Here is an 11,955-nt window from a genome sequence, read left to right as displayed (position 1 = left end):
CCCCACCCTCCCCCCCCCTACCCCCCTTCCCCACCTACCCCCCCCCCCCCCCCCCCCCCCCCCCCCCCCCCCCCCCCCCCCCCTCCCCACCCCCCCCCCCCCCCCCCCCCTCCCCCCCCCCCCCCCCCCCCCCCCCCCCCCCCCCCCCCCCCCCCACCCCCTCCCCACCCCCCCTCCCCACCTACCCCCTCCCCACCCTACCCCCCCCCACCTACCCCCTCCCCACCTACCCCCCCTCCCACCTACCCCCCCACCTACCCCCTCCCCACCCCCCCCCCACCCCCCCCCCACCCCCTACCCCCCCCCCCCCCCCCACCCTCCCCTCCCACCCCCCCCCTCCCCCCCCCCCCCCCCCCCCCCCTCCCCCACCCTCCCCCCCCCCCCCCCTACCCCCCCTCTCCACCTACCCCCCTCCCCACTACCCCCCCCCCCCCCTACCCCCTCCCCACCTCCCCCCCCCACCCCCCCCCCCCCCCCCTACCCCCTCCCCACCCCTACCCCCCCCCCCCCCCCCCCTCCCCACCTACACCTCCCCATACCCCCAGCCCACCCTACCCCCTCCCCACTTACACTCCCCCCCCACCTACCCTCTCGCCACCACCTACCCCCTACCCCCTACCCCCCCCCCACCTACCCCCCTCCTCATCTACCCCCCCCCACCTACCCCTCCACACCTACCCCCTCCCTAACTACCCACTCCCCATCTGCTACTCCCCACTTACCGCCCTCTTCACCTAACTTCTCTCCACCTACCCCCTCCGCACCTACCCCTTGCCCAACCTACCCCCTCCCTACCTACCCCCTCCCCAACCTACCCCCCCCCCCACCACCCCCCTCCCCCCAACTACCCCCCCACTACCCCTACCCCCTCCCCCCTACCCCCCCCCCCCCACCCCCCCCCCCCTCCCCCCCCCCCCCCTCCCCACCCCCCTCCCCCCCCCCCCCTCCCCACCCCCCCCTCCCCCTGACCAACCCGGGCCCCCCACCCCCCCCCCTCCACCCCCCCTCCACACTACCCCCCCCCCACTTACCCCCCTCCCACTTACCCCCCCCCACCTCCCCCCCCCACCTACTCCCTCCCCACCTACCCCCCCCCCCACCTACCCCCCCCCACCCACCCCCTCCCCCACTTACCCCTCCCACTTACCCCTCCCACCTACCCCCCCCCCACCTACCCCCTCATCACTTACCCCTCCCCACCCCACCCCCCCCCCCCTACCCCTCCCCCCCCCCCTCTCCTCCCCTCCTCCCCTCCCTACCTCTACCCTCTCCCTTCCCCCCCCTCCCATTCCCCCCCTCCCCCCCCCCCCCCCCACCCCCCCCCCCCCCCTCCCTACCCTCTCCCCACTTCCATCCTCCCCAACCCCCCCCAACGCATCTACCCCCCCCCCCCCCCCACCTACCCCCTCTACACCTACCCCCCCTCTCTACTTACCCTCTACCCATCTTTCCGATCCCCACCTACCCCCCTTCCCACCTATTCCCTCCCCACCAACCCACTGTTCAATTATCCCCCCCCCCCAACTACCCCCCCCCCCTTCCCACCTCCCCCCTCCCCCCCTCCCCCCCCCCCCCCTCCCCAGTTGCCCCATTCCCCCTTCCCTCCTCCCCAATTACCCCCCCCTCCACACTTACCTCTCCCCATCACCCCCCCTCCCCCCCTACCCCCACCCCACTTACCCCCCTCACCACCACCACAACCCCCCCCCCACCCCCTCCCTTCCCACCTCTCTCCTCACCAAATAACCCCTCCCCACTTACCCCGCCCCCCACCTACCCCCCCCCCAACAACTACGCCGCTCCCCACCTACCCCCTACCCTTTTAGCCACTCCCCCCACCTACCCCCCCTCCCCAACTACCCCCCCCCCCTCCCCGCCTACCCCCCTCCTCACTAACCCTCTTTGCACCTACCCCCTCCCACCACTCTACCCTACCTACCCTACCCACCTACTACTCCCCACCTACTGATCCCCACCTACTGATCCCCACCCTACCCCTCCCCACCTATCCCCTCCCCAACTATACCCTCCCCACCTACATCCTCTTCACCTAATCCCCCCTCCCCCCCACCCCCCTCCCCCCCACCCCCCCCCCCCCTACCCCCCCCCCCTACCCCCCCCCCCCCCCCCCCCCCCCCCCCCCCCCCCTCCCCACCCCCCCCCCCCCCCCCCCCCCCCCCCCCCCCCCCCCCCCCCCCCCCCCCCCCCCCCCCCCCCCCCTCCCCCCCCCCCTCCCACCCCCCCCCCACCCCCCCCCCCCCCCCCCCCCCCCCCCCCCCCCCCCCCCCCCCCCACCCCCCCCCACCCCCCCCCCCCCACCTACCCCCCCCCCAACTACCCCCTCCCCCCACCTACCCCCCCCACCCCCTCCCCTCCCACCCCCCCCCCCCCCCCACCCCTCCACCCCCCCCCCCCCCCTCCCCCCCCCCTCACCCCCCCCACCCCCCCCCACCCCCCCCCCACCTCCCCTCCCCCCCCCCCCCTCCCCCCCCCCCCCCCCCCCCCCCCCCCACCACCCCCCCCCCCCCCCCCCACCCCCCCCCTCCCCCCCCCCCCCCCCCCCCCCCCCCCCCCCCCCCCCCCCCCCCCCACCCCCACCCCCCTCCCCACCCCTACCCCCTCCCCCCCCCTACCCCCCTCCCCCTACCCCCCCCCCCCCCTACCCCCCTCCCCACCCCCCCCCCCACCTACCCCCCCCACCCCCTACCCCCCCCCCCACCTACCCCCTCCCCACTACCCCCCCCCCCCCCCCTCCCCACCTTCCCCCTTCCCACCACCCCCCCCCCCCTTACCCCTCCAACCCTACCTCCCTCTCCACCCCCCCCCCCACCTCCCCCCCCCCCCCCCCCCACTCCCCCCCCCCCCCCACTCCCCCCCCCCCCCCCCCCCCTCCCCCCCCCCCCCCCCTCCCCACCCCCTCCCCCCCTGACCCCTCCCTCATACCCCCCCCTCCCGGCCTACCCCCCCCACCCCCCCTTTCCCCCACCTAACTGACTCCCCCTACCCCCCCCCCACCTACCCCCCCCCCCCTACCCCCCCCCCCCCCCTCCACCCCCCCCCACCTACCCCCCTCTCCCACCTACCCCCTTCCCACCTACCCCCTCCCCCTACCCCCACCCTACCCCCCCCACCCCCCTCCCCCCTACCCCCCCCCCCCCCTACCCCCCCTCCCCCCCCCCCCCCCCCCCCCCCCCCCCCCCCCCCCCCCCCCCACCCCCCCTCCCCCCCTACCCCCTCCCCCCACCCACCCCCCCACCCCCCCCCCCCACCCCCTACCCCGTAATGATTCCATTGGGTCTTCCCCCCCCCCCCCCCCCCCCCCCCCCCCACCCCCCCCCCCCCCCCGGTTTCCCCCACCCCCTCCCCCTACCCCTCCCCCTACCCCCCCCCCCCCCCCCCCCTCCCCCCACCCACCCCTTCACCACCCCCCCCCCCCCCCCCTCCCCCCCTCCACCCCCCCCCCCCCCTCCCCCCCCCCTCCTCACCCGCCCCACCCCCCTCTTCCCCCTCCCCACCCCCCCCTCCCCACCCCCCCCCCCTACCCCACCTAACCCTCCCCACCTACCTCCTCCATTCTTACCTCCTCTCCCCCCTACCCCCCCCCCCCACCTACCCCCCCACCACCCCCCCCCCCCCAATTACCCTCCCCCCCTACCCCCTCCCCCCCCCCCCCCCAACTAGTCCCCCCACCTCCCCCCTCCCTCACACTACCTCCCCCCTACCCCCCCACACCTACCCCTTCCCACCTACCCCCCCCCCCCACCCCCCCCTACCCCCCCCCCCCCCCCCCCCACCTACCCCCCCCACCTACCCCCTCTTCACCCCCTTCCCCCTCCCCCCCCTCCCCACCTACCCTCTCCTCACCTACCCCCCTCCCCACCTTCCCCCTTCCCATCTACCCTCCCCACTTACCTTACGCCCTCCAACCTACTTCCCTCTCCACTCCCCCCCCCCTCCCACCTACCCCCCCCTCCCCTCATACAACCTGCCCACCTACGCTCTCTCCCCACCTACCCCATTCCCCACCTAACAGCTCCCCACATGACTTCCCTCATACCCCCTCCCGGCCTACCACCTGCTCACCTACCCCTTTCCCAGCTAACTGCTTCCCCACCTGACCCCCCCCAACTACCCCCCCCCCCACCTACCCCCCCCAACCCCCCCTACCCCACCCCCCCCCCCCCCTCCCCACCTACCCCCCCCTCCCCACCTCCCCCCCTTTTCGCTCCCCCTCCCCACTTACCATTTAACCATATAACCATATAACAATTACAGCACGGAAACAGGCCATCTCGACCCTGCTAGTCCGTGCCGAACACATAATCTCCCCTAGTCCCATATACCTGCGCTCAGACCATAACCCTCCATTCCTTTCCCATCCATATAACTATCCAATTTATTTTTAAATGATAAAAACGAACCTGCCTCCACCACCTTCACTGGAAGCTCATTCCACACCGCCACCACTCTCTGAGTAAAGAAGTTCCCCCTCATGTTACCCCTAAACTTCAGTCCCTTAATTCTCATGTCATGTCCCCTTGTTTGAATCTTCCCTACTCTCAGTGGGAAAAGCTTTTCCACGTCAACTCTGTCTATCCCACTCATCATTTTAATAACCTCTATCAAGTCCCCCCCCCCTTAACCTTCTGCGCTCCAAAGAATAAAGCCCTAACTTGTTCAACCTTTCTCTGTAATTTAGTTGCTGAAACCCAGGCAACATTCTAGTAAACCTCCTCTGTACTCTCTCTATTCTGTTGACATCCTTCCTATAATTAGGCGACCAAAATTGTACACCATACTCCAAAATTGGCCTCACCAATGCCTTGTACAATTTTAACATTACATCCCAACTTCTATACTCAATGCTCTGATTTATAAAGGCCAGCACACCAAAAGCTTTCTTTACCACCCTATCTACACGAGATTCCACTTTCAGGGAACTGTGCACAGTTATTCCCAGATCCCTCTGTTCACCTACATTCTTCAATTCCCTACCATTTCCCATGTACGTCCTATTTTGATTTGTCCTGCCAAGATGTAACACCTCACACTAATCAGCATTAAACTCCATCTGCCATCTTTCAGCCCACTCTTCCAACTGGCATAAATCTCTCTGTAGACTTTGAAACTCTACTTCATTACCCGCAACCCCACCTATCTTAGTATCATCTGCATACTCACTAATCCAATTTACCACACCATCATCCAGATCATTGATGTACATGACAAACAACAGTGGACCCAACACAGATCCCTGTGGCACCCCACTCGTCACTGGCCTCCAACCTGACAAACAACCATCCACCATTACTCTCTGGCATCTCCCATTCAGCCACTGTTGAATCCATCTTGCTACTCCATCATTAATACCCAACCATTGAACCTTCTTAACCAACCTTCCATGAGGAACCTTGTCAAAGGCCTTACTGAAGTCCATATACACAACATCCACTGCTTTACCCTCATCAATTTCCCGAGTAACATCTTCAAAAAATTCAAGAAGATTAGTTAAACATGACCTTCCAGGCACAAATCCATGTTGACTGTTCCTAATCAGACCCTGTTTATCTAGATGCTTATATATATTGTCTCTAAGTATCCTTTGCATTAATTTTCCCACCACTGACGTCAAACTAACAGGTCTATAATTGCCAGGTTTACTCTTAGACCCTTTTTTAAACAATGGAACAACATGCGCAGTACGCCAATCCTCCGGCACTATTCCCGTTTCTAATGATATTTGAAATATTTCTGCCATAGCCCCTGCTATTTCTACACTAACTTCCCTCAATGTCCTAGGGAATATCCTGTCCGGACCTGGAGACTTATCCACTTTTATATTTCTCAAAAGTGTCAGTACTTTCTCTTCTTTGATCCTCATAGTTCCCATAGCTACTCTACTTGTTTCCCTTACCTCACATAATTCAATATCCTTCTCCTTGGTGAATACCGAAGAAAAGAAACTGTTCAATATCTCCCCCATCTCTTTTGGCTCTGCAGATAGTTGTCCACTTTGACTCTCTAATGGACCAATTTTATCCCTCGTTATCCTTTTGATATTAATATAGTGGTAGAAACCCCTCGGATTTACTTTTACCTTACTTGCCAAAGCAACCTCATATCTTCTTTTAGCTTTTCTAATTTCTTTCTTAAGATTCTTTTTACATTCCTTATACTCCTCAAGCACCTCATTTACTTCATGCTGCCTATAATTATTGTAGATCTCCCTCTTTTTCCGAACCAAGTGTCCAATTTCCCTTGAAAACCATGGCTCTTTACAATGTTTATGATTGCCTTTCAACCGAACAGGGACATAAAGATTCTGTACTCTTAAAATTTCACCTTTAAATGTACTCCATTTCTCTTCCACATCTTTCCCATAAAACAAACTGTCCCAATTTACTCATTTTAAATCCTTTCGCATCTCATCAAAGTTAGCCTTTCTCCAATCAAAAATCTCAACCCTAGGTCCAGTTTTGTCCCTCTCCATAATTATATTGAAACTAATGGTATTGTGATCACTGGACCCGAACTGTTCCCCAACGCATACCTCTGTACGCATATCCCTTACTCCCCCCCCACTTACCGCATCCCCAACTACCCCTTCCACACCTACCGTCTCCCCACCGTCTCCCCACCTTCCCCCTCTCCATCTACCCTCTCCCCGCCTACCATCTCTCCACTTACGCCCTCATCACCTAACCCCTCTCCACCTTCCCGTCCCCAACTATCCCCTCCGCTCCTACCCCTTATCCACCTACCCCCCCCCCCCCCACATACCCCCCCCCCCACCCACCTACCCCCCCCCCCCCCCCCCCCCTCCCCCACCTCCACTTCCCCCACCTACCCCCCCCCACCTACCCTCCCCTCCCCATCCCCCCCCCCTTCCCTCCTATCCCCCCCCCCACCTACCCCCCCCCCCCCTACCCCTCTCCACCTACCCCACTTACCCCCTCCCCCCCTACCCCCTACCTACCTACCCACCTCTCTACCTACCCCCCCTCCCACCTACCCACCCCCTCCCCCACCTACCCCCCCCACCAACCCCCCCCTCCCCACCTATCTCCCTCCCCATCTGCCCCTCCCCCTCCCCTTACCCCCCCCCCCCCCCCCCTACCCCCCTCGCCACCTACCCCCTACAAACCTACCCCCCCCTCCCACCTACCCCTCCCCCTCTACCCCCCCCCCACCTACCCCACCCCACCTACCCCCTACCCCCCCCCCCCCCTCCCCCCCCCCCCACCTACCCCCCCCCCCCCCCCCCTCCCCACCTACCCCCTCCCCCCCCCCTACCCCCCCCACCCCACCCCTCCCTCCCTCCTCCCCACCTAGCCCCCTCCACCTCCCCCCCTCCCCCTACCTCCCCCCCCACCTACCCCTCCCCACCTACCCCCTCCCCACCCCCCCCCCCCCCACCCCCCACCCCCCCCCCTCCCCCCACCCCTCCCCCCTCCCCCCCCCCTCACCCTACCCCCTCCCCCTACCCCTACCCCCCCCTACCCCCCCCCCCCCCCCTACCCCTCCCTCCCCCCCCCCCCCCCCCCCCACCCCCCCCCCCCCCCCCCCCCCCCCCCCCCCCCCCCCCCCCCCCCCTCCCCCCCCCCCCCTCCCCACCCCCCCCTCCCCCCCCCCCCCCCCTCCCCCCCCCCCCCCCCCCCCCCCCCCCCCCCCCCCCCCCCCCCCCTCCCCCCCCCCCCCCCCCCCCCCCTCCCCCCCCCCCCCCCCCCCCCCCCCCCCCCCCCCCCCCCCCCCCTCCCCTCCTCCCCCACACCCCCCACACCTACCCCCCTCCCCCTCCCACCCACCCCCTCCACCCCCCCCCCCACCACCCCCCTCCCCACCTACCCCCCTCCCCACCTACCCCCCCCCCCTCCTACCCCCTCCCCCCACCCCCCCCCCCCCCTACCCCCCCCCCCCCCCCCCCCCCCCCCCCCCCCCCCTACCCCCCCCCACCACCTACCCCCTCCCCACCTACCCCCCCCCCCTACCCCCCCCACCTACCCCCCCCACCTACCCCTCCCACCTACCCCCCCCCCTACCCCCTCCCCCCCTCCCCCCCTACCCCCCCCCCCCCCCCTCCCCACCCCCCCCCCCCCCCCCCCCCCCCCCCCCCACCCCCCCCTACCCCCCCCCTACCCCCCCCTCCCCACCTCCCCCCCCCTCCCCACCTACCCCCTCCCACCTACCCCCCCCCTACCCCCCCACCCCACCTCCCCCCCCCCCCCCTTCCCCCCCCCCCCCCCTATCCCCCCCACCAACCCCCCCCCCCCCCCCCCACCCCCCCCCCCCCCCCCCCCCCCCCCCCCCCCCCCCCCCCTCCCCCCCCCCCCCCCCCCACCCTCCCCCCCCCCCCCCCCCCCCCCCCTCCCCCCCCCCCACCCCCCCCCTCCCCCCCCCCCCCCCTCCCCCTCCCCCCCCCCCCCCCCCCCCCCCCCCCCCCCCCCCCCCCCCCCCTCCCCCCCCCACCCCCCCCCCCCCACCTACCCCCCCCCCCCTCCTACCCCCCCCCCCCCCTACCCCCTCCCTCCTACCCCCTCCCTACCCCCCTACCCCCACCTACCCCCTCCCCCCCTACCTCCCACCCCCCCCCCTCCCCCCCCCCCCCCCTACCCCCCCCCCCCCCCCCCCCCCCCCCCCCCCCCCCCCCCCCCCCCCCCCCCCCCCCCCCCCCCCCCCCCCCCCCCCCCCCCCCCCCCCCCCCCCCCCCCCCCCCCCCCCCCCCCCCCCCCCCCCCCCCCCCCCCCCCACCCCCCCCCCCCCCCCTCCCCCCCCCTCCCCCCCCCCCCCTCCCCCCCCCCCCCCCCCCCCCCCCCCCCCCCCCCCCCCCCCCCCCCCCACCCCCCCTCCCCCCCCCCCCCCCCCCCACCCCCCCCCCCCCCCCCCCCCCCCCCCCACCACCCCCCCCCCCCCCCCCCCCCCCCCCCCCCCCCCCCCCCCACCCCCCCCCCCCCCCCACCCCGCCCCCCCCCCCCCACCCCCCCCCCCCCCCCCCCCCCCCCCCCCCCTCCCCCCCCCCCCTACCCGCCCCCCCCCTCCCCCCCCCCCCCCCTCCCCACCTACCCCTCCCCCCCTACCCCCCCCTCCCCTACTACCCCCCCTCCCCACCTACCCCCCCCCCCCCTACCCCCTCCCCACCTACCCCCTCCCCACCTACCCCCTCCCCCCTCCCCCACCTACCCCCTCCCCACCTACCCCCTCCCCACCTACCCCCTCCCCACCTACCCCCCTCCCCACCCTACCCCCCCCCCCCCCCCACCCCCCCTCCCCCCCTACCCCCACCTACCCCCTCCCCACCTACCCCCCTCCCCCTAACCCCCTCCCCACTTACCCCCCCCCCCCCCCCCCCCCACCCCCCCCCCCCCCCCCCCCCCCCCCCCCCCCCCCCCCCCCCCCCCCCCCCCCCCCCCCCCCACCCCCCCCCCCCCCCCCCCCCCCCCCCCCCCCCCCCCCCCCCCCCCCACCCCCCCCCCCTCCCCCCCCCCCCCCTCCCCCCCCCCCCCCCCCCCCCCCCCCCCCCCCCCCCCACCCCCCCCCCCTCCCCCCCCCCCCCCCCCCCCCCTCCCCCCCACCCCACCCCTCCCCACTTACCCCTCCCCACCTACCCCCCCCCACCCCCCCCCCCCCCCCCCCTCCCCCCCTCCCCCTCCCCACCCCCACCTCCTACCCCCCCCCCTCCCCCCTCCCCCCCCCCTCCCACCCCCCCCCACCCCACTTACTCCCCCCCACCCACTTACCCCTCCCCCCTACCCCTCCCCCCCTACCTACCCCTCCCCCTACCCCCCCCCCCCCCCCCCCCCCCCCCCCCCCCACCCCTCCCCCCTACCCCCCCCCCCCCCTCCCCCCCCCTCACCCCACCCCCCCACCCCTACCCCTACCCCTAACCCCTACCCCTACCCCTAACCCATACCCTCACCCTCCCCCCCCCACTGCACTAACCCCTAACCCTCCCCCTCCCCCTACCCCCTCCCCACTTACCCCCCCCCTACCCCCTCCCCCCCACACCCCCCCCCACTACCCCCCTCCCCACCTACCCCCCTCCACCATCCCCTTCCCACCTACCCCCCCTCCCCCCTACTCCCTCGCCACCTACCCCTCTCCTCTACCCCCCTCCCCATCCACCCCTCCCCCTCTCCCCACACCACTTACCCCCTCCCCCTAACCCCTCCCCACTTACCACCTCCAACCCCCTCCCCACCTACCGCCTCCCCACTTACGCACTCCCTACCTACCCCTCTTACCCCTTTGTAACTTACCTTTTCCCCTCTTATAGTAACTTACAACATTCTTAAGGGGTTGGACAGGGTAGATGCAGGAAGATTGTTCCCGATGTTGGGGAAGTCCAGAACAAGGGGTCACAGTTTAAGGATAAGGGGGAAATCTTTTAGGACGGGGATGATGAAAACTTTTTTTCACACAGAGAGTGGTGAATCTCTGGAATTCTCTGCCGCAGAAGGTAGTTGAGGCCAGTTCATTGGCTATATTTAAGAGGTAGTTAGATGTGGCCCTTGTGGCTAAAGGGATCAGGGGGTGTGGAGAGAAGGCAGGTACGGGATACTGAGTTGGATGATCAGCCATGATCATATTGAATGGCGAATGGTGCAGGCTCGAAGGGCCGAATGGCCTCTACTCCTGCACCTGTTGTCTATGTGTCTATGTTTCTATGTAACCCCCGACTACCCTCCCCCTCCGCCTCCCATCTCCATCTCACCTCCCTCCCTCACACCCCTCCACCCACACACCTCGCATCCTCCCCCTTCTCCTCCCGCTCCACCTCCCTCCCATCTTACCTCCCGTTTTAACCTCCTCACTTCTCTCCCCCTTGCCCGCTCTCCCTCCTGCTCGCCCTCTGAACTTCCCCCTCCCCCGTTCTCCCTACCCCCACGCCCCCATCTCTCTCCATTCCCTCTTTATATTCCCTCCTTCTCCCACACATCTCTCCACTCCTTTCACTTTTCCCCTCGTCCCTCCCCGCTCCCTCCCACCTCTCCCCTTTCTACCACCTCCTCTCCCGTCTCCCATCTACCCTCCTCCCCCAATCCCTCCCACTCATTCTCTCCCTCCCCCTCTCCCGCCCCCTCCTATATCACCGCCCCCCCCTCCCCCCCGCTCCCCCTCCTCCTACCCCCTTCCCCGCTACACCACCTCCTACCCTCCCGCGCTTTCTCTCCCCCCCCCTCTTTACTTCCCAACTTCCCTCCCCCTCCCCCTCCTCCCCCTCCCCCCCCCCCCCCTCCCCCCTCCCCTCTCCCCTCCCCCCCCCCTCCCCTGTCCCTTTCTTCCCCCCTCCCCCTCTTCCCCCTCCCCTCCCCTCTCCCCCTCCCCTCCTCCTCCCCCCCCCCCCCCCCCCCCTCCCCTCTCCCCCCTCCCCTCTCCCCTGTCCACTCCCCCTCTCCACCCTTTCTTCACTCACCCTCCTCCTCCCCCCCTTCTCCCCCTCTCCCCTCCCCCTCTTAATTCCTCCTCTCCCCCTCTCACCTCCCCCCTCTCACCTCCCCCTCTCCCCTCCCCCTCTCTCCCCTCCCCCTCTCTCCCCCTCCTCTCTCCCCCCCTCTCCCCTCCCCCTATCCCCTCCCCCTCCCCCTCTACCCTCCCGTCTCTCCTCCTCCTCCTCTCCTTCACACACCCCCCTCTACCCCCTCCCCCTGTTCCCCCCCCCCTCTCCCCTCCACCTCTCCCCTCAATCACTACCCTCAGCAACCCCCCTCTACCTCCCCCTTCCTCTCCCCCTCTCTCTCCCTCCCTCCCCCCCCCCCCCCCTCCCTCCCCCCCCCCCCCCCCTCCCCCCCCCCCCCCCCCCCCCCCCCCCCTCCCCCCCCCCCCCCCCCCCCCCCCCCCCCCCCCCCCCCCCCCCCTCCTCCCCCCCCCCTCTCCCCCCCCTCTCCCCCCCGACCCTCACCTCCCCCACCCTCTGCACTCTTCCCATCCCCCTCCTCTTGTTACCTCCCCCTACCGTTC

General features: G+C 69.9%; 1 protein-coding gene across 1 annotated transcript in view; it reads left to right on the top strand.

Annotated features, from left to right (window-relative positions):
* Nucleotides 1-11,250, top strand: part of LOC129715516 (uncharacterized proline-rich protein-like) — a gene marked incomplete at both ends in the record, with an annotated part of 15,154 nt that extends 3,904 nt beyond the window's left edge. Inside the window, one exon of the mRNA XM_055665387.1 lies at nucleotides 11,200-11,250. Coding sequence (XP_055521362.1) covers nucleotides 11,200-11,250 — 51 coding nt within the window. The remainder of the gene's footprint in view (nucleotides 1-11,199) is intronic.
* Between the last annotated feature and the right edge of the window lie 705 nt (nucleotides 11,251-11,955).

This window comes from Leucoraja erinacea, unplaced genomic scaffold (genome assembly GCF_028641065.1).
Source record: "Leucoraja erinacea ecotype New England unplaced genomic scaffold, Leri_hhj_1 Leri_1219S, whole genome shotgun sequence".
Classification (NCBI taxonomy): Eukaryota; Metazoa; Chordata; class Chondrichthyes; order Rajiformes; family Rajidae; genus Leucoraja; species Leucoraja erinaceus.
The sequence above is the reverse complement of the archived record's forward strand: the minus strand, read 5'-3'. Positions and strand labels throughout refer to the sequence as shown.